The sequence below is a fragment of the Heterocephalus glaber genome, unplaced genomic scaffold, assembly GCF_053883595.1.
Source record: "Heterocephalus glaber isolate CG9 unplaced genomic scaffold, H.glaber_assembly_v1.0 deba00001666, whole genome shotgun sequence".
Taxonomy (NCBI): Eukaryota; Metazoa; Chordata; class Mammalia; order Rodentia; family Bathyergidae; genus Heterocephalus; species Heterocephalus glaber.
In genome coordinates this window covers 12,946,131-12,963,832 of record NW_028258406.1, presented here as the reverse complement: position 1 = coordinate 12,963,832, position 17,702 = coordinate 12,946,131, and the positions used below count along the sequence as shown (strand labels likewise).

Here is a 17,702-nt window from a genome sequence, read left to right as displayed (position 1 = left end):
CAGTTTGAAAAGTACAGTTCTATGCATGGCAGGAGAGATTGTTAGAGTAGATGGAAAGAAAAGATATTTAAGTTTGATTAAATCAAATTTCCCTTCCTGTTTATGCAGGAGAGAAGAAATTATGGTCCTGTTTAGAATGAATTTCCAACTTGTCTGTATTAGATTCTGCTCCTCAGTAGGGTGTGCATTTGCAGTCTGCCAAGTCTTGGGGAGCAATCATTTTTGCTCAAATACAGTATCATCAAAAATGAATGGACATTTTTCAAAGTCTTTGACAGCTGAAATAGTGAAACAATAAATCAACAGGATGATGAAAGCTTGAAAACACATAATACCTATAATAATCAGTGAAAGCATAGCAGAAATGAGAAAAAATGAAACAGTTCAATTACACAGTAAGGTTACTTACTTCAAAGTCAGTAGAGTGCTGTAAGGTTATACATATTGTTAAGGTTAATTGCATCTATTCAGAATGTATTTGAATCTGAAACAAAAGCTTAAGAGACAAAACTAATCAAAGAGAGGAGTGCTTTTGAAAGGTCTGTACTATGTCAGAGAATCAGCTGATCATGTCTCCTTTGTTCTATAATGTTTTAAATTCCCCAACCCCCAATATGAAAACTAAAAAGGCAATCCATTAAAGTACTGTACAGAAACTGAAGATGTTTACCATTGGTAAAATTCAAAGGCTCATATTGCCAGATGTTTGTTTTGCTATGATACTAGTAAGAACAGAAATCCCCTGATACCTAATTTTAAGAGAAAATTTGAGCCCTATTTTAAGAAATATTCATTTTAAATGTTTGCAGTATTTTTCCAGATTGTAAAAGTAAAGTCCTATCTGCTTGTTATAAAAACTGAAATATTACAAAAATAATGTACAGAATATAAAAATCCCCTGTAATTTTGACCCTTGAAACAAGCACTTCAAGCTTGGTGTGGTGGTGTGCACCTAGCAATCACAGCACTCCAGGAGGCTGAGGCAAGAGGATCACAAACTTAAGCCTGCCGTGAGCATCTTAGTGACTTAGTGAGACCTTGTCTCAAAAAATAAAGGGGCTGGGGAGGTAGCTCAGTGTGAAAGTCCAGAGTTCAATTCCCAATAACTGTAACAAAACAACCCCCCCAAAAAACACTTCAAAGAGTTTTATATAAAAGAATCTTTATTAAGGGTAGGGTACTCTCTCGGATTCTTCATGCCTAGCAGAAAGTCTTAGAGATATTACATCCTTTGATTTATACTGTCAAGGGAAAGTGACAGGTAGAGGAAAATACATTCTCTTTCTAATTTTATTTTAAAATGTGATTGCTATCTAGCACATAGGCAGATACTGGTTTTCATATTGCTTTATTATTGTACAGGGAAACAACTCTTGTCCTCCCAGTGGAATCCTGGATAATGTCTCCTATGTGGTACTTTTGGTAAAAATGCTTAACCTAATCTAATAATGAGGAAATATCCCTTTCTTAAATGCAGATGGCAAGACATTCTATAAAACAATTCAAAAATTTCAGTCAGGAGAGGAAAACAGTCCAGAAAGCTATCTTAGAGTCTACAGAGACATGTTGGATACAAGCTGAGATGGAAGTGGGGAAGACTATTAAAAGTTAAAAGTACAGCAATTTGGAAATTTGAATATAATTAGGTGAAGTTGTATTAATATTAAATTCCTTGGATGTGGTAGTGTTCTTATGTAAAAGTAGGAAAATTTCTTTGTACCTTGTGGATCCATGCTGAAATATTAAAGGTGATGCACCATCACCATACAGCTTCCTTTCATATGGTTCCAAGAAAGAAAGGAGTGAGAAAAAACAAATTGTACGAAACATCAACATTAGCAAATACAAGTGGACAGTATATGGGTCTTCATTTTACTATTTTAATTTTGTTTAACATTTTTAAAGATAAAATGTGGAGGAAGGTAATTCTAGATAATATATAGATCTTTGTGCCTCTTTTCTCTTTTTCTTTTTTTGGAACATGGAGAACATAAAAGTAGGTTTGTCACAGATCTATATACTGAAGATTTGTACAGTCTATTGTACATATATTTCAATAAATTAAGGGGCAAAGCCTGGGGTCAGAATTATGCCACTATTTGCAGGGGAAGCATATTTATGAAACTTGATATTTATCAGTATCATTTTACTTCATATAGTGATTATTACTCCTTATACACAAAAGAATGAGGAATTAGAATACAGATATTAGAAGAGCCAGAACAGGGACACACAAAAAAACTGTAAAACTAAAATGTATTTATTTATGGAAAATGCCACAAAAAGATTAAATCACTGCATGAAAAGCGCTACACTATGGATGCAGGGTGAACTTCTATTACATATAATAAAATAGGTGGTATGTGTGTTATATGTGGTTGTCGTTACATATAAAATAGATGCTCTCCATAGGTATCTTAAACAAGGCTTTGTTTCTCTCCTATAAAATAAGTTCGAAAGTGGATAATCTAGGGTTCATATAATATAAATAATGTGCAATCCTAAGAGAACATTTGTTATTTTCTGGTATTGTTGTAAGCACTTTATGCCTTGTGAGAGAGATAGTCATTCTCATTTTACAGGTGAAAAAATAGAAAAGCTAAGTAATTTGCTCAAAGTTGTATAGTTAGGAAGGAATAGTATTAGGATTTGAAATCAGGTGGTTTGGTAATAAGTTAGCACTGATGTGGTAGGTTTATAGTTCAGAGGATACTAAACTGCTCTTCATTCTCTGCCAGTTTTAATGCATGACTTCTATATTCAGGTTTCTTCATTTGACCAAAGTAGCTGCTTTAGAACCAGCAATCACTCCAGCCTTCCAGCAAGGAGGAATGCAACAAAAGTTTTCCTATCTGTCCGTCTCCATTTAGAGGAGTTTTCCTAGAAATCCCTCTCAATAGTTTCCACTCATCTTAGTTATATTATTATAAATGTTGGGGACTACAGTATTTTAACTGGACACATTTTCAATCTGAATAATACAGAAGGGCTATTAGAAAGTGAGAATGAGTACTGGAAAAGGTGAGCCTCTCTTAAGAATTAAGGAGAGCTAGGAAATTATCATGTGATCAAGCTAATTTGGGCTGTTTCTTTCACAGGTTGTTTAGCAGGGAACATTGAGAGAGGAGGCACACTTTCCCCATGACAGACCTAGCTTCCTTACTACCTCCTATAGCAATGGTGGATCCCCCAGCCCAGGGTTTCTGAGCTGCAGTGCAAACATACCATATGTGCGATATTCATTATTCTGCCTCCATAAGACCTGGGGCCAGAAGGAACACATATAAATAAGCTGACGGTCATGATGCTTGCTGTGCTGTAAGCAAAAGTCTTTTGTCTCTGGCCCAAGGAATCTCTGCCAGCATCCATGAAAAAGGAGCAGGGTAATTTCTTAGTCTGTGAGTAGAGTTAAACCAAATCTCAGACCTGATATCTTTGTGTTCTGAAAACATGAATTCCTTCCAATTATTTTACTAAAAAAGTAATTTTAGACATTTTGCAGGTATACCTACCAATTGGTCCCATCTCTATGTCTATCATTGGGTGTTTTTTCGCCTATTAAAACAGTTTTCTCTGATATTGTATTCCACATACATTCTTTGTCTTCAGTATAAGTCCTTCTTGCTAACTTTATTTACTATTTAACTTTACTATTATTATTTTACTATTTAACTTTATTTACTATTTTACTATTTGTGTGCATGAGTGTTTTAGTAAATGCACCATCTCAGGTCCACCCTGTGTAGCTGTGCAGATGGTTACTGCACAGACTTATAGGTACTGAGGCAGTAATTTAAAGCTAAAATATATTCCCCCACCTGAATGGGCACATTTTTATAATTTGCACTACTTTATGATGTCTTCCTATGGGGATTTTTGAAGTGTGTGTATGCATATGTGTATACATGCACACGCATGTACACACACACCTCTTATTTCCATACAGGTATCCTATAAACAAAGGCCCTGGTGATCTCTCTTTGCTTATCTTTTGCCCTTTGGGTGTCTGTTTCAATCTATTTCAGCCTTCTAACAGAAGCTTTGGATTATGCTGAAGAAAGAACTTAGAAACTTTACGTCTTCTTCTTGGGTGTGTGAACAATATTTTATTCTCTGCAGGCTCTAAGACCAAAGAGGATTCATGAACTCCTTTATACCTGAGATACGGAACGCCAGATCAGAGCTGGTATAACGTGCTTGGGGCCAAGGATGACTTACGTAGCCTGATCTTGTTTTTTGTTTTGCTTGGGAATTTAGTTTGTTAAAAAAAAAAGAAAAAAACTTTTGGAGACCCAAATGCCTCAAAAGTTTTTACCCATGTTGGCTGAAAACAATAAGCTTCAGATTCCTTCATTGGAGTTAATATAACACATGCCAATATAGGATTTCGTATTTAGAAAAATATCCAATACTTTTGAATACCCTTAAGACTTAGTTTTTCAATTTATATACACCCAAGAATAAGATTTTCTTCAGCTATGACAAACATCAAGGCAGTTTTTTGTACAACAGCGAACTTCATGTTTCTACTATTCTGTTTGAAATTATCTGTAGCTTGTCTACCTCTTTCTGAATTTTTCTCTTGACCTCACATTTCTTTTTCAGTCAAACCAGAGTTGCTCCTAATTAGAAATTTAAATTATAGCTGGTGCAGTTGGTACACACCAGGGGATATATTTATGTAATACCTTTAGGCAGCCAAGATATTTTTTGTAACTGCAGCATAACATTTTTTCATAGTGTGCTTATTGATGAGATGTTATAAAAATTGTGCAAGAAGGTAACTGTGAAATGCACTTGTGGAAGTCAGAGCGCCCTCACAGGTAAATGTGTCTTGCATATTATATTTTTCTTTTTTATTATGGTAGAGAAAGACATTTTTCTTTGTTGTGGGCTGTTCTTTCCTGTGGTCTCCTTTAGTTTATCTCACAGACATGTGCTGTTAAGAAGTGAAAACAATCTTGCCAATTGAGATATTTCATTAAATTTCAATGAGATAATTAAGGAAGCTCATTTTCAAAAATATATATTTGTTTCAGTAGCTTGAATGTTGCTTAATCAGGAAATGACTAGAATGTAAAATCTAGTTAGCTCATTCTTGTCCAGATGAACAGTTTAGGAGTCAGCCTGTTGAAAGGAAAGCCGTGGAGGTTAAAATGACAAAAGCCTTTGCTGTGAGTGGAAACTAATTGGCTGAAAGCATTAATAAATTACGCTTGCTAGTCATGTCAAGAAACAGCTAAGAGAGAAAGGATGAATATTTTTACCTATCAAGGCCACGATATTAAAAATAAAAAGCATAGCTTTAGACCTAAGCTGCTTTTCCTATTATGAGTAAGAGGAATAAAAGCTAAATTAATTGGCAGTGTCTTCTTGTGGATATTATAAAATGTTTTAGATTTGACATTTTGACCAGTAAAATATTGCTGAGAGAGTTACCAAGGAATTCTCCAACATAAAACATGTATTACCAGGACCACTGTTAGGGTTATGCTAATATGTTTTTGATTAAAAACCTCTAATTTCAAGGCTAGGTAAGTCTTGGTTGTGGCTTGTATCTAGATGTCCCCCCAAAAGCCTCATGCGGTCATAGGTGGAGCTTTTTGGAGGGGACTGGATCTAGAGTGTGTGATTCTGGGATCAAGGATGTGATGCTGGGATTGATTCATGATGTGATGCTAGGATTAAGGCTGCACCACCCTGGGTGTGAATGCTAGGGCAGGATAGCCTAGATATAATATAAGGGACAGGAAGAACCCTGCTATTGTCCCTGCTTGTCATTTGTTACTTCGATACTTTGTTCCTTCCTGAGTATGGTGCCCCCATGACTCACAATGTTTCTTAAAGGCCTACCCATCTCACAGCACTATTACACTGGGAACCAAGCCACCACATGAGTTTTGAACTACATATTTGAACTAGAGCATGACTCAAATATAGCAGTGGTTCTTTAAGTGTGGGACCTATATCAAGAATATCAATATCACTCGGGAACTTGTTAAAAATACATATTATTGAAGTTCAACCCAGAGCTACTGAATCAGAAACTTTTGTCCTTTAACAAATCTGCCTCCAACCCTCCTAGTGATACATGATAAAGGTGAAGGACTACTGATCAGCATGATAGGCAAATCCCTGTAACAGTGATTGAGGGCTAGGTCACCACAGCCCTAGCAGACACGAAAGATCAAGATCAAAGTTATGGGTGGTATTTAAATCCAGTATCTCATATTTTAGTTTTAAGGCCCTGTACAATGGCTCACTATTGCATAATATTCAAGTTTCCAGGTACTGCCACAGAATCGCCACTGAATGGACACAAAATTGCAGCCCCCAAATTCCTATAAAGCACCAGCAATTGAGAAGTGTAAAGTCTTATAGTGAACAAAGAATACGAAATGGATAAGGGATTAATTTACAGTGTCAGTCTTCTAATTTTGTATTCATAACGTTGTATGCATGCTAGGCTACACACAAAAGGTCTGCTGATATACATGAGGTAATTGGGCATCCAGCACCCCATTTGCATGCAAAGGTGGATGCACACCTCCCATTTACAAGTCTAAAATCGAAGCCCAGTCTGAAGCTGGTGAAAGGCTCACTGCTAGGAAAATAATGAGCTAGGGAAGAAATGGCTTCTGTTAATCAACATGTTTGGCCTCTAGTCTTCAGTATTGGTAAATAGGCCCTTTGAAATTTGTACATGACAGATTGGAGAGACTTCTGGGTATCTGTTCTTTTTTGTTTTTTTCTTTAAAAAAAAACAAACCCTATGGTTATAAGCTGGTTGCGTTTATTCACAGCATTTCCCCTAAAACTGTATATACATGTATGCTGTAGTCTTGCTGTGCTATACTTTTGCTCTACAAAGTATTCATTCTCTTGTGGGACCAGATGCATCAGCTCAACGAAGAGCTGCCCCCAACCAGACTCACTGGCTGGATCCATGGCATTGTTTTATTTCAGTTCAGCCCACATTTCATCATTCAACTACTTTGTGCCAAGCACTGGCCACAGACCTAGAACACACAGCAAGGAAGCACAGTTTCTGTTCTCAAAAGCTTACACTATTTTAATGGCTTCTTGATGCTATAGTGTTGAATATAATTGCTTAAATGAACTCTTTCCTGAGGCCTTTGTTTGAAGGGATGCCTTACTTCTCTGAGCTTCTGACTATGCTCAACTTGTATCTTTGGGAGAATGAGGAACTCAGTGGACCCAGGTTTATAAAGACACAAGATTATAGCCAGTTATGCTGCTCAGATGGGTCATCATAAGGAAGTAGCTGCAGTGCAAATGGCCTATACTTTCAGTTTGTGGGAACCAAGAACCCACCAGAGTTTCCTGTTTTCCAAATATGAATCATAGGGAGAGAAGGGCAATCTTTTTTGTGTGTGTGGTACTGCGGATTGAACTCAGGGCAACTCAGGACCTTGCGCTTGCAAGGCAGGCGCAGTGCTACTGAGCTAAATCCCTGGCCCAAGAAGGGCAATCTTACAGGGATTTACCTTCAAGAGTCACCTCGAGGAACAATAGAGCCCTACAAGGATGGTCTATCAAGAATCAGTGAACAAGCAGTTCTATCAAGAACTTGTCACTTCACTCAGAGCTTTATTTTTCCATATTTGATCGTGTCCATTTGTCTTACATTGACAGCTAGATTGTAAGGTCCTAGAGAAAAGAACTGGATCTTAAAAAGATTATCTTCTATGTTACCTATTTGATGGTGATAATCATACAGTATATTAGAAGACTCTGGTGACTTATGTGCATTAGTGATTTTTCAGATAATAACAAATTTTTCTCTTCATTCTAGCACAGGTGCATATACCTTGATAGCACCAGATGAAACTCGGAGGCATCAGATACAAAGGAGTATGTATATTTATTCATTTAACATTCAAAATGTTTCTTATTTTCTTTAAAATTGGCTTGTTTCAGCCTGAAGTATTTTCATATCTGATTGATATAAATTTACCAGATCTCTTGGCTCACTTCAGCAGCACATATACTAAAATAAATTTACCAGATCTCATCAAGGTCCTTTCTCTTCAAACTTCAGTAGTTTTTACTATACCTTATCATAGGAAGGAGGGAGCTAGGTCATTCTCAAAGGGGAAGGGGATCAGGAGATGGAGGAAGGGAAGGGATAAGGGATAAAAAAGGAACTGGGATGTGTTACGAACATGTACCAGTTCTACACAAGGAATATAAACATTATATACTCCAAACATGTACAAAACAAAAAAAAATGGAAAAGGATCTAGGGATAGGTGGAGGGGGGAAGGAGGGAAGGGAAAAGGGATGAAGAAAGCAATTAAGATGTGTTACATACATGTACCAACCTCCTAGGAATATAAACATGTACTATACTCATGTAGTAATAAACTACAATGATAAAAAATTATTCTATTGTTAGCACTTTATAAATTTCTTTCTTCACATCAGTAACAGAACTCATGGCATGATTATAAATCTTAGATTTTTGTTGGATTAAAACAACTTTGCGCTTATTGCCCATAGACTAGTCTCATCCCTTAACATTTCAGCTGACAGCTGATATTTTAATGGCACTATGAATTCTTTTGAAACAGACAAGTATTATACAAAATAAATTATGAAATAATTAGTACCTTTCTTGGTTTATCTCATCTCTCCTTAATGGAATTTTTCCATAGCACCTGAGCTCTCATACTTTTGAAACTGTCAGTTTATCCTTTGCTGTTTTTATTTGTGTAACTCAGTTTTCTTCTCTAGATTATAAGCTCCCAAAGGGCAGGGACCACATTTTACTCTTTTTCATGCTCCTTATATTAAGTGTATGTATAACGTATTTAAATAAAATACAGTAGGTATAAGCACTGCTGTCTAAAGTTATGACATTATCTTTTAGAGTTGCAGAGAGAGCTAAGGTTCATTTAGTTTACAAGGGAAATTGTGAGACTCCTTCAGGTCAAGCTGCAGTGCTGGTACTGAAATTCTATGTTCTGTCTTACTGCATCATTGGCAGGAAATCTAATTTGTAACTAATGGTAAACTTAAGGGCTTTACAGCAAAGCAGCCATCTAAAGGGTTCCCACCAGATTGCTACCCACCTTGGTGGGAGATTGGGTCAGTTCAGAATGTGATAGTCATAGCTCTGCAGTGATTATGGCAACTGCAAGTAGTTGACCAACAGAACTCCAAAGGTTCTGGCATCTTACCAGCTTTTGGGTTAAATATTTACCAGGAATTTAAGTCTCAGAGTGGTCTGGGTTTTGAGATATTTCAGAATCCCCCTCCTTCATAGTTAAAATATTTCATGAGTGGACATCGGGAACAAAGAGGTCAAACCTGGCGATGAGGGCATGTGTTGGGGGAACAGTGATAGTATTTCCTTGGCGCCCTCTGTTTTTGTGAAAAGTAAGTATCTGGGCAGTGAGTCCTGCTTCTTATATTCCTATTGACAGGAATATCATAGTTTTGCACACATTTTCTGTAGGAAACCTTTAAAATTAATTTGATGTAGGGTTTTAAGAATGCCTAAGTGGGAGAAAAAACTATACTCCCTTTTTTTCCTATTAGGAGTTCAGTTTGTTTTTCAACTTTGAGCTGTCTGTGCAGACAGTTAAGAGTGTTATGGGTGGGCGCAGGGTGATCCCAAAAGGTTACAGCTGGAAGGTGCAGTATCTTTTCCTGGACATCTTGTCTGCTTATGTTAGCATGTAGTTAATTGCCCTCTGGTGATATATTTTTTTAATGCTTTAAAGTGACCTATTTTCTTTCCAAATTCTAACATTTGATGATTTGATATTTTTCACCTGTTTAGTTGCTGAGCAAGAGCTGGCCAGCCTGGAGAAGTGGAAGGAGCAGAATAGAGCTAAACCAATTTATCTTTCACCAAGACGGCTGGGTAAGCGATAAAACAGTTGCTGGAATGTGTGAGGCAAGGCCATCCTTAGATCCCACAGGCACCTGCATGTCTGTGTATATCAGAGGTGGTCAGTGGTTGTGCTGCTTGGGATGGAATGCATTTAATATGGAGACATTTAAGTGTGCTGTTATATTATAGTTTCTTGTTTCCTGCAAGTAGCAAATGTATGAGGCCACAGTTATGCGGAAATAACGTGATGGCTTAATTGTCAAGTAATTTAGAGCAGTGGTGGTACGCCACAATGGTATGCATGCTGTAGTGGGGTGTTTGTATTAATGAAAGCTCTAAAAGATTCACCATCACTGGTGTAGAGCCTCTTAGATGATCAACTCTGAAGAAAAGTTACTTGGGGTGCTTCATATACCCTGTCATAGCACCTGTCAGGATGAGACGGAAAGCTATCACAGCATATTAATCATGGCCGTTAAATGCTAATGTGAAGAAAATAGAAGAAGAGTCAATTCCAAAAGCAAGATGAGAGTGAGCAGGGGACCGAGTGGTGAGTATAAAGACAAATGTCACTTGGATTTTACTCTACAGAGACTTTTGGTGCACTAGCACGGGTGCTGCCAATGTGATGAATTATCTGGGTCAACTCTGTGGTGTGTGGATCATTTAGAGGGGATGCCACCTAATGGGAATCTTTCATCTCTTTTTTCTCTTTTCTCTACCAGCAGCAGCTGAGAATTTAAAGTGCTTGCCATAGATTCAGTTAATACAAACATTTCTTCAGTCAGAAGCCACTTACTGTCATGAAAGTCTTAGAGACCTCCCCTCCCCACATAGGTAAAAATTAGCAAATTTGGAAATTATTTGCTGAGTGAAAGTAATAGTATTATCATTAAAATACCACAGTATAGTAGTACCTCAGTTCACAAACTTAATACAGTATGTTCCACAATTCTGGGGAAGATAGCTGTATTCTTGTTTGTCATCCAATGTGGAATTCAAGAACAGAAACAAAATTTTGCGAACACTTCTGTTTGTAAACTGAGGTATTACTGTATTTCATGGAAGGAGTTAAGCTCATGTGTCACTTTTATGCTGAATAAACCAGACTTGAGGGATACAATTAGAAAACAGTCCTTCCTGATCATGCCCCTCAAACTAGCTGTGTGAGATTAGTCTTTCACATGTTCTTTGAATGATGTGAAAAATTAGACCTTTTTGGTTTTTCTCAAATAATAAAGTTACCTAGCTAATTCTAGGCATAATGCAGTCTCATTTCAGTGAAGTTCAGTCCTCAGTTCTGGCAAAACTCAGTTACTAAAGGGAGACTAAATATCCTCTACTCCAGTGCAGGACTGTTTCAGGGAAGAAGCTAACAAGTGCGGTGGATGTAGCTGGATTTTTGTTTCCAGATTATGACTTCTCCAGGGTTAAAGGGGAAGGAGGAGATAAGACAGTAGTGTTAGATACATGCTGTGGTGATTGCTTACTCTCCCTTCTGGGGTTCTCTGAGTTCTTCAGTGTCCCTCCCTCCCTACCACCTGTCCCTTGCTTGATTGCCCTGATAGAAATGATAGACTCTCCTATTGGCAATGCTTGGCCCACTGTTGGCTCTTGGTAGACTCTGTGTGGGACCTATTGTTCTGTAGGTGGTACCTGTGGATGAGTATTATGGCTTATATCTAGATGTTCCCCCAAAGCCTCATGTGTTTATAGGTGGGGCTTTGGGAGGTGACTGGATCATGGATGTGTGATATTGGATTAGTCTACTGGTGCATTTATACCTGGGTGTGATGTTGGGAGGTGAAGCCTTGTGGGAAAAGTTAAGTCACTGTGGGTGTGGCTTGGAGGGATGGAGTGATATATATATCACTCCTCTTCCCTTGATGGCTCCCTGCTTTCTGCTTGCCATGCCATGAGCTGATTCTCCTCTGCCCTGCCTTGGAGCCAGCTGACTATGGACTGAAACTTCTAGAAACTGTGAGCCAAAATAAACCTTTTCTCTTGTAATTGTGAGTGTCAGGTATTTTATCCCAGCAATGAGAAAGTAATTAAGACAATGAGTTCCTCTAAGATACCTTTAGATTTGCATTTTCTCTCATAAGTCCACATAGGCAACACTGGTGCCTCTCTTCTTATCAAAAACTCTGGGAACACAGACCATTTTCAATGCAATCACCTCTTTTTGAGGACCTATCTGAGTAGCCAACTGACAACAGCTTTCTTTATTGCCTTTAAGCTCTGATTTTTTTATTCATTTCTTATACTCTTAGGGATTCAGGTTAAGGTCTTGACGTGACCTTTGTTAAACCTCTGTTGCTCAGCTTGAAGTGGAGATCTTTTCCTTTCTCAAACACACACACAGAGGAGATAGAACTCAGAAAGACATCTTTCCTCAGATTTCTATCTCTCTTTTAACTGTCTAACCCTTTTTACAGGCTGAAGGTAGTTGCTAGTGAAGATTCTCCAAACCAGTTTTCAGATCAGTTTGCAGATCGGCCTTGGGGGTGCAGGGACCTCACTTAGAATTTGGAGCAGTAGGTACTTACTGTCTTGCAGCCTTTGTAGAAAATGAGCAAGATTCTCATTTTTAACTTTGTAGTATATGAAGTATTTAGGAATGGCTGGGTGTGTGTGGAAGGGGCCACTGGGGAGAAGGTTCTAGAATGTTTTAAAATGATGAATTTTAAACAAAACATACAAATACTTAGACTTTTGACTTTCTCCATTTCTTTTCATTCTCAACTCCTCCCCTACTTCTCTACCTCTTAAAATAGTGGAAGAGTTGTAGGCATACTGAATGTACTTGGAACAATAGATAAAATCTTTAATATTTCTTTCTGTTTCTCTTCTACCCTCTGTAAGAGTGACTGATAGACCATATTTGAGCCTTGTACATCTTTTGAAACTGGGAAGAAGAGCCTCCATAGTGTCTTTATTAGTTCAATTTTAAAAAGCTACAGCAAATACAAATTGTTTTAATATATACTCTGTGACAGTGAATTGGACACTTTTACTGACCAAAGCACTAGAGAATTATTTCAAAGGAATCTTTCTAATATAAACACCAATCTTGCAGAAACACTGAGAAATCACTAAATGATGTATGCATGCGTGTGTGTGTGTGTTGTGTGTGTGTGTGTATATGTGTGTGTGTGTGTGGTGCTGGGGATTGAACCTAGGACCTTGAATATAACTAGGCAAGTAATCTACTCCTAAGCTAAATCCTCAGCCTGAAACAACTCTTAATTGTTAACATATGATGATTTCTGCCCCCACATTATTTTTTGGTTTAAGAGAAAACAAGAAAATACTCTTATATCCATGGCTTTCCCTTGAATACCTAGAGAACAATAAATTTTATTGATTAATGAGTAGGTAGAATATTCCTATTGTACTTTATATGACCTGTTATAAAGACTACATATTTCTCTAGGAACAAGACTCAGTGACACTTTCCTGAGTGTTACTATTTGAACATAGAGAAATAGAAATTAAGGAAGAAAAGCAATTGAGGCATCATTGGTTATCTTTATTGGCTAAGGAATTGTCATTCTAAAACTGGAGGAATCTTCTAGAATTCCAAGACAGGCAGTAGTTTTTTGCGGTTTTTTACCCTTTACCATATCCCTTCAGTTATAGTTTCAGTCTAAGTATAAACTTTAATCCTACTGATTAAAAACCCTTAGTAGGATCTTTTTAAAAAAAATATAGCCTCATCTTTTTGTCCAGTTCTGTTTCTCTTTTAAGCAGTTACCATTTTTAAGGTCTTATTGAAGATAATTGGTTATGTTCTTATTTCCAGGGGTATGAAAATGTTAAACTCATGTTGTAGATTTATCATCTATTAATTAGTCCTTGATGGCTGACATTTTAGCTTAATATTCATGTTTTACCTTCATGGCTTTTTTCGTTTTTTCATTAGGTGGAAGACAGTCAGAGTCTGAAGTCAGGCAGAAGCAACAACTACAACTGATGCAATCTAAATACCAGCAAAAGGTCAAAATCCATCTCTTTTAGTTTAATTTTGGCAAGGATTTTCAGTACCAGCACTTTTAAGTAACTATGAAATAACATAGTAACTTTACCAAAAGCCTAAGATCTTTAAACCAATTTCAAATGAAGCACCTCTCAAAATTGAAGAAGCCAGGGAGTGAGAAGTGAAGAGAGAAATAACTTGAATCCTTATTCAAGTCATATATTTATCAGCACCACCTACAATTAACAACGATTTAATGTAGTTTCAGTCTACTCTGTTTTGAATATTTTGGTTCCAAGAATATGATTTTGCTTACTTCATGCTAGTTATGAAAAAAATACAAAGAAGATTTAAGATACTTAGTGATTTTTATAATGAACATCATGAATTTTATAATCAGGAAACATCGCCCTTTCCCCCTCACACACAGGCATGTGCATGCATACCCACACATAGCTCCCTGCCCACAAAGATAGGGAAAGAGAGATTGAGACACACATCCACATGGAGGGGGATGGACACACACATAGACAAGGGAAGAAAGAAACACAGAAATTTAATAGACAAGGGATGTAGCCTGGCCATTCTTTGTGATCTAAGTAGCTTGATGGGACAACCTATAATCTTGGTGAGGGACAGCACAAACAATACTGTAATTTGCCTTTCATCATAATTTTGTGTTCCAGAATTTCAGACAAAAATGGTAACTGTTTTTTGTCCTCTATACTCTCAATACAATTTAGCTAAAAAGAGAAGAATCTGTAAGAATCAAGAAGGAAGCTGAAGAAGCTGAGCTCCAAAAAATGAAAGCAATTCAGAGACAGAAGGTAAGAAGGCAGAGAGGATGATTGGCTCACATTTATGGAGGGCCATATGCCAGGTGACTTCTAGCCATTGTCTTCAGATTAACTCATTTAATCCCCCCAGTAATTCAATGGGGAAGATATTATTCAAATTTGCAAATAAGTAACACAGAAAGGGGAGATAACTCAAGGACCCACAGCAAGTAATTATAACAACTAGGATTCACTTCCAGGTAGCCTGGCCTTAGAGGTCACATTTGGAGTCACCACCACACTGTGTCACCTCTTGGATGAGTGATCAAAATATGAGCTGTATACCTATTTGGTCAGAAGGCAAAGCAACTTGTAACGATGTTGGTCAGTGATACACTGTCATAATTATATCCAAATATTGGATTTTTCAAGTAAATATGATATAATTAAGCATGCCTCTCTTAACTGATAAAAGAAAAAGCATGTGGATGGGCATGGAGGTGCCTGTAATCCCAGCACTCTGGAAGGCTGAAGCAGGAGAATCATCACAAGTTTGAGATTTGTTTCTTCCTAAGAGATTTAGGAAGACCCTATTTCAAAATAAAAATAAAAAGGGATTGGGATGTAACTCAGTGCAAAGGCTGTGAGTTCAATCCCCAATATTACAAAAAAGAAAAACATAGCACTCTGTATTTCAGTATTAGTTATATGATTTGTTCTACACCTCAAGGTTATGTTTTAGTTTTGATATAAGTTCTATGGCTTGAGAAAAAGCTCTTAGAAATCATCTTCTAGAGAGGGAAGAAGAATGTAGCATTCTTATTTATTTAAAATTATAATTATTGGTGCATATTCATTGCACAAATTAATGGCTTTCACTGTGACATTTCATACATGCATTTACGGTGATCATGTGATGGTGATCACAAATACCCTCCCTCCTCCCACCTCAGCCTCCTCTGTAGTGTTGTTCAGACCCACCCCTTCTTCCTGGTTCCATCTCCACAAAGTCCTTTCTTTCAAGTCCAAGAGCATCGTATTGGTCTAGACATGTATTCTCTGGGAGTGGAGATAAGACTAGACTTGAAGAAAAATAAGGAAAGGCTAGAGGTATGAAAAAAAAGATAACAGAAACTTTGTTTACAAAACCAGATTCAGTAATCCATTTCTAATCAACTAGCTGTTACACTTCCATGGCAAAGATATTTTACAACTTTTTAAAAAATTCACCTCTTTCTTCTCTATTCCCCATTCTTCTTCATCTCTCCTTTTTCCCCCTGCCATTTATCCCTTCAGAAAAAAAGCTCATGCTTTGGTCTGTGACTGTAGAGAAAGGGGTCTTCTGTACATTATCTGTCTGTTACAGGTGGAATAAAAAAAATCACCACCAGAAACTGAATTAAGAGGCTTGTAGACCCTGAAGAATTATTGAATTGCAGCCTGTTATCCTGAAAATCATTTATAAATTGTCATTTAATGCCCATAAATTGGCCAGTTTACAGTTGTGCTTATAGCTCATTTCTTTATGGATGTTAACATATGCTATTCATAAATGTTGCTGGCCTGAAATTGTTCTTTAACATCAAGTAAAAGCAGTATTTTCTCATTTCCAAGGTGTATGCCATAGCACTAGACATTTAGCTATCAATCAAAAACAGAAATCTTAGATTAGCATTTCTAAGATGGTAAGTGCAGTAATTACTGACATGAATTTGTGGGGAAGTAGAAGATGGGGTGATCTGTAGACCCTGCCCATTCAGTATGTGGCCCTTGGATGGGCTCTTTGCTGAAGTGCAGGGATTGAGCCCACCTAAGACCTATTGAGTCAGCACTTGCATTTTAACAAACTCCTCAGTGACTCCTGTGCATATGACAGTTTGGAGAGTACTAATAGAAATGACTTTCCGAAAGAAGCCACCTGCCCTAGGTCTTCCACGGACTTGTTTTCTCTGACTGATTGACCTGCACTGCTACTCTGACCCAGCCTTCCTGTCCCATATAAATCTGTTGCTTTTCATACTGAATACAGTATAAGCCTATTTATTAGCTTGTGTCAGATAGAAAAGCAGATATTAGCCATCTAGAAGTAACATATTTCACATTCCCAGTGTGAAAATGGCCAAGGAAAGCGATAATGACTATGCTTATGGAGCACTTACTCTTTAAAATGTGTAGCAAATACACACATGGACACCAGCCTGCAGAATTCTGCCCTCCTCCCCAGGCAAATGCCTGCTGCCCAGAAGTCAGAACTAAGAAGCAGCCAAGCAGTTACACTTGATCTTAGCCAGAAGGCCGAGAAGCAATTCAGCCAAGCAATTATCGCCACCAAGAGCTTCTAGTATAAATTGTTGTGTTGACCCCACCCCCATCCCACACTTTGCTCTTCACACTCAGAGGGGTCACCAGGGGACAGTGGATCTCATTCTGATGTGTCACCAACTGTTCATGTAGCAGTAAGAGTAAACTGAATTTCCACTAGCATTTGTGTGTGTGTATGTATTTCTGTGTGCATATGTGTTGATCCTTAATAGGAGGGTAAAAAAGACATCTATCTCATCAGTATCCAGTCGTGTCATGGAGCTCAGAGACAGTTAATCCTGCGGGTGAAGGGGGACATTTGGTGACAGCACTGAAATGCTTTGGTCAAACTTGCATTCCCAAGACTAGAGAATGACAGCGGTGTTATGCTTCCAGTGGTGTACTAGAACTGCTGTAGACTGGCTCATGAGAATGGATTGTTAAGTTTTCAGAATTTGGGGGAGTTAGTTGACTTCATGTTGGTAGCATGAAAATGCATATGGTAGGAATATTTACACTATAGAAATCAGCAAATACTACATATCAGCCTCCCCTTGTTTCTACTAGAGCAGGCTGTTAAATGTTTACTATTATCCACTGGTTAGCACTAAATCAAATTTATGTTCCCTTATTATCCACTTTTCAAAGCCAAATCTCAGAGTGCTACAAATGGCAAAAATGTTATGAAATACCAAGCATGTTGTTTCTGATACTTCCTGATACTTCCTGATTCAAAAGTAGATAATAGGGCTGGGGATTTAGCTCAGTGGTTCTGGTGCCTGCC

At 37.6% G+C, this 17,702-nt stretch overlaps 1 protein-coding gene across 2 annotated transcripts in view; it reads left to right on the top strand.

Moving 5' to 3' along the window:
* The window catches only part of Epsti1 (epithelial stromal interaction 1), a 111,148-nt gene that overhangs the window by 15,422 nt on the left and 78,024 nt on the right, over positions 1-17,702 (top strand). Inside the window, exons 1-5 of one of the 2 annotated variants that reach the window (XM_013071998.3) lie at positions 4,777-4,823; positions 7,817-7,875; positions 9,809-9,892; positions 13,788-13,861; positions 14,585-14,668. In XM_013071998.3, coding sequence (XP_012927452.2) covers positions 4,792-4,823; positions 7,817-7,875; positions 9,809-9,892; positions 13,788-13,861; positions 14,585-14,668 — 333 coding nt within the window. In that variant the 5' untranslated portion in view covers positions 4,777-4,791. Of the gene's footprint in view, positions 1-4,776; positions 4,824-7,816; positions 7,876-9,808; positions 9,893-13,787; positions 13,862-14,584; positions 14,669-17,702 lie in introns of those variants that run through there. The other variant, XM_004844244.3, reaches the window with a different exon arrangement.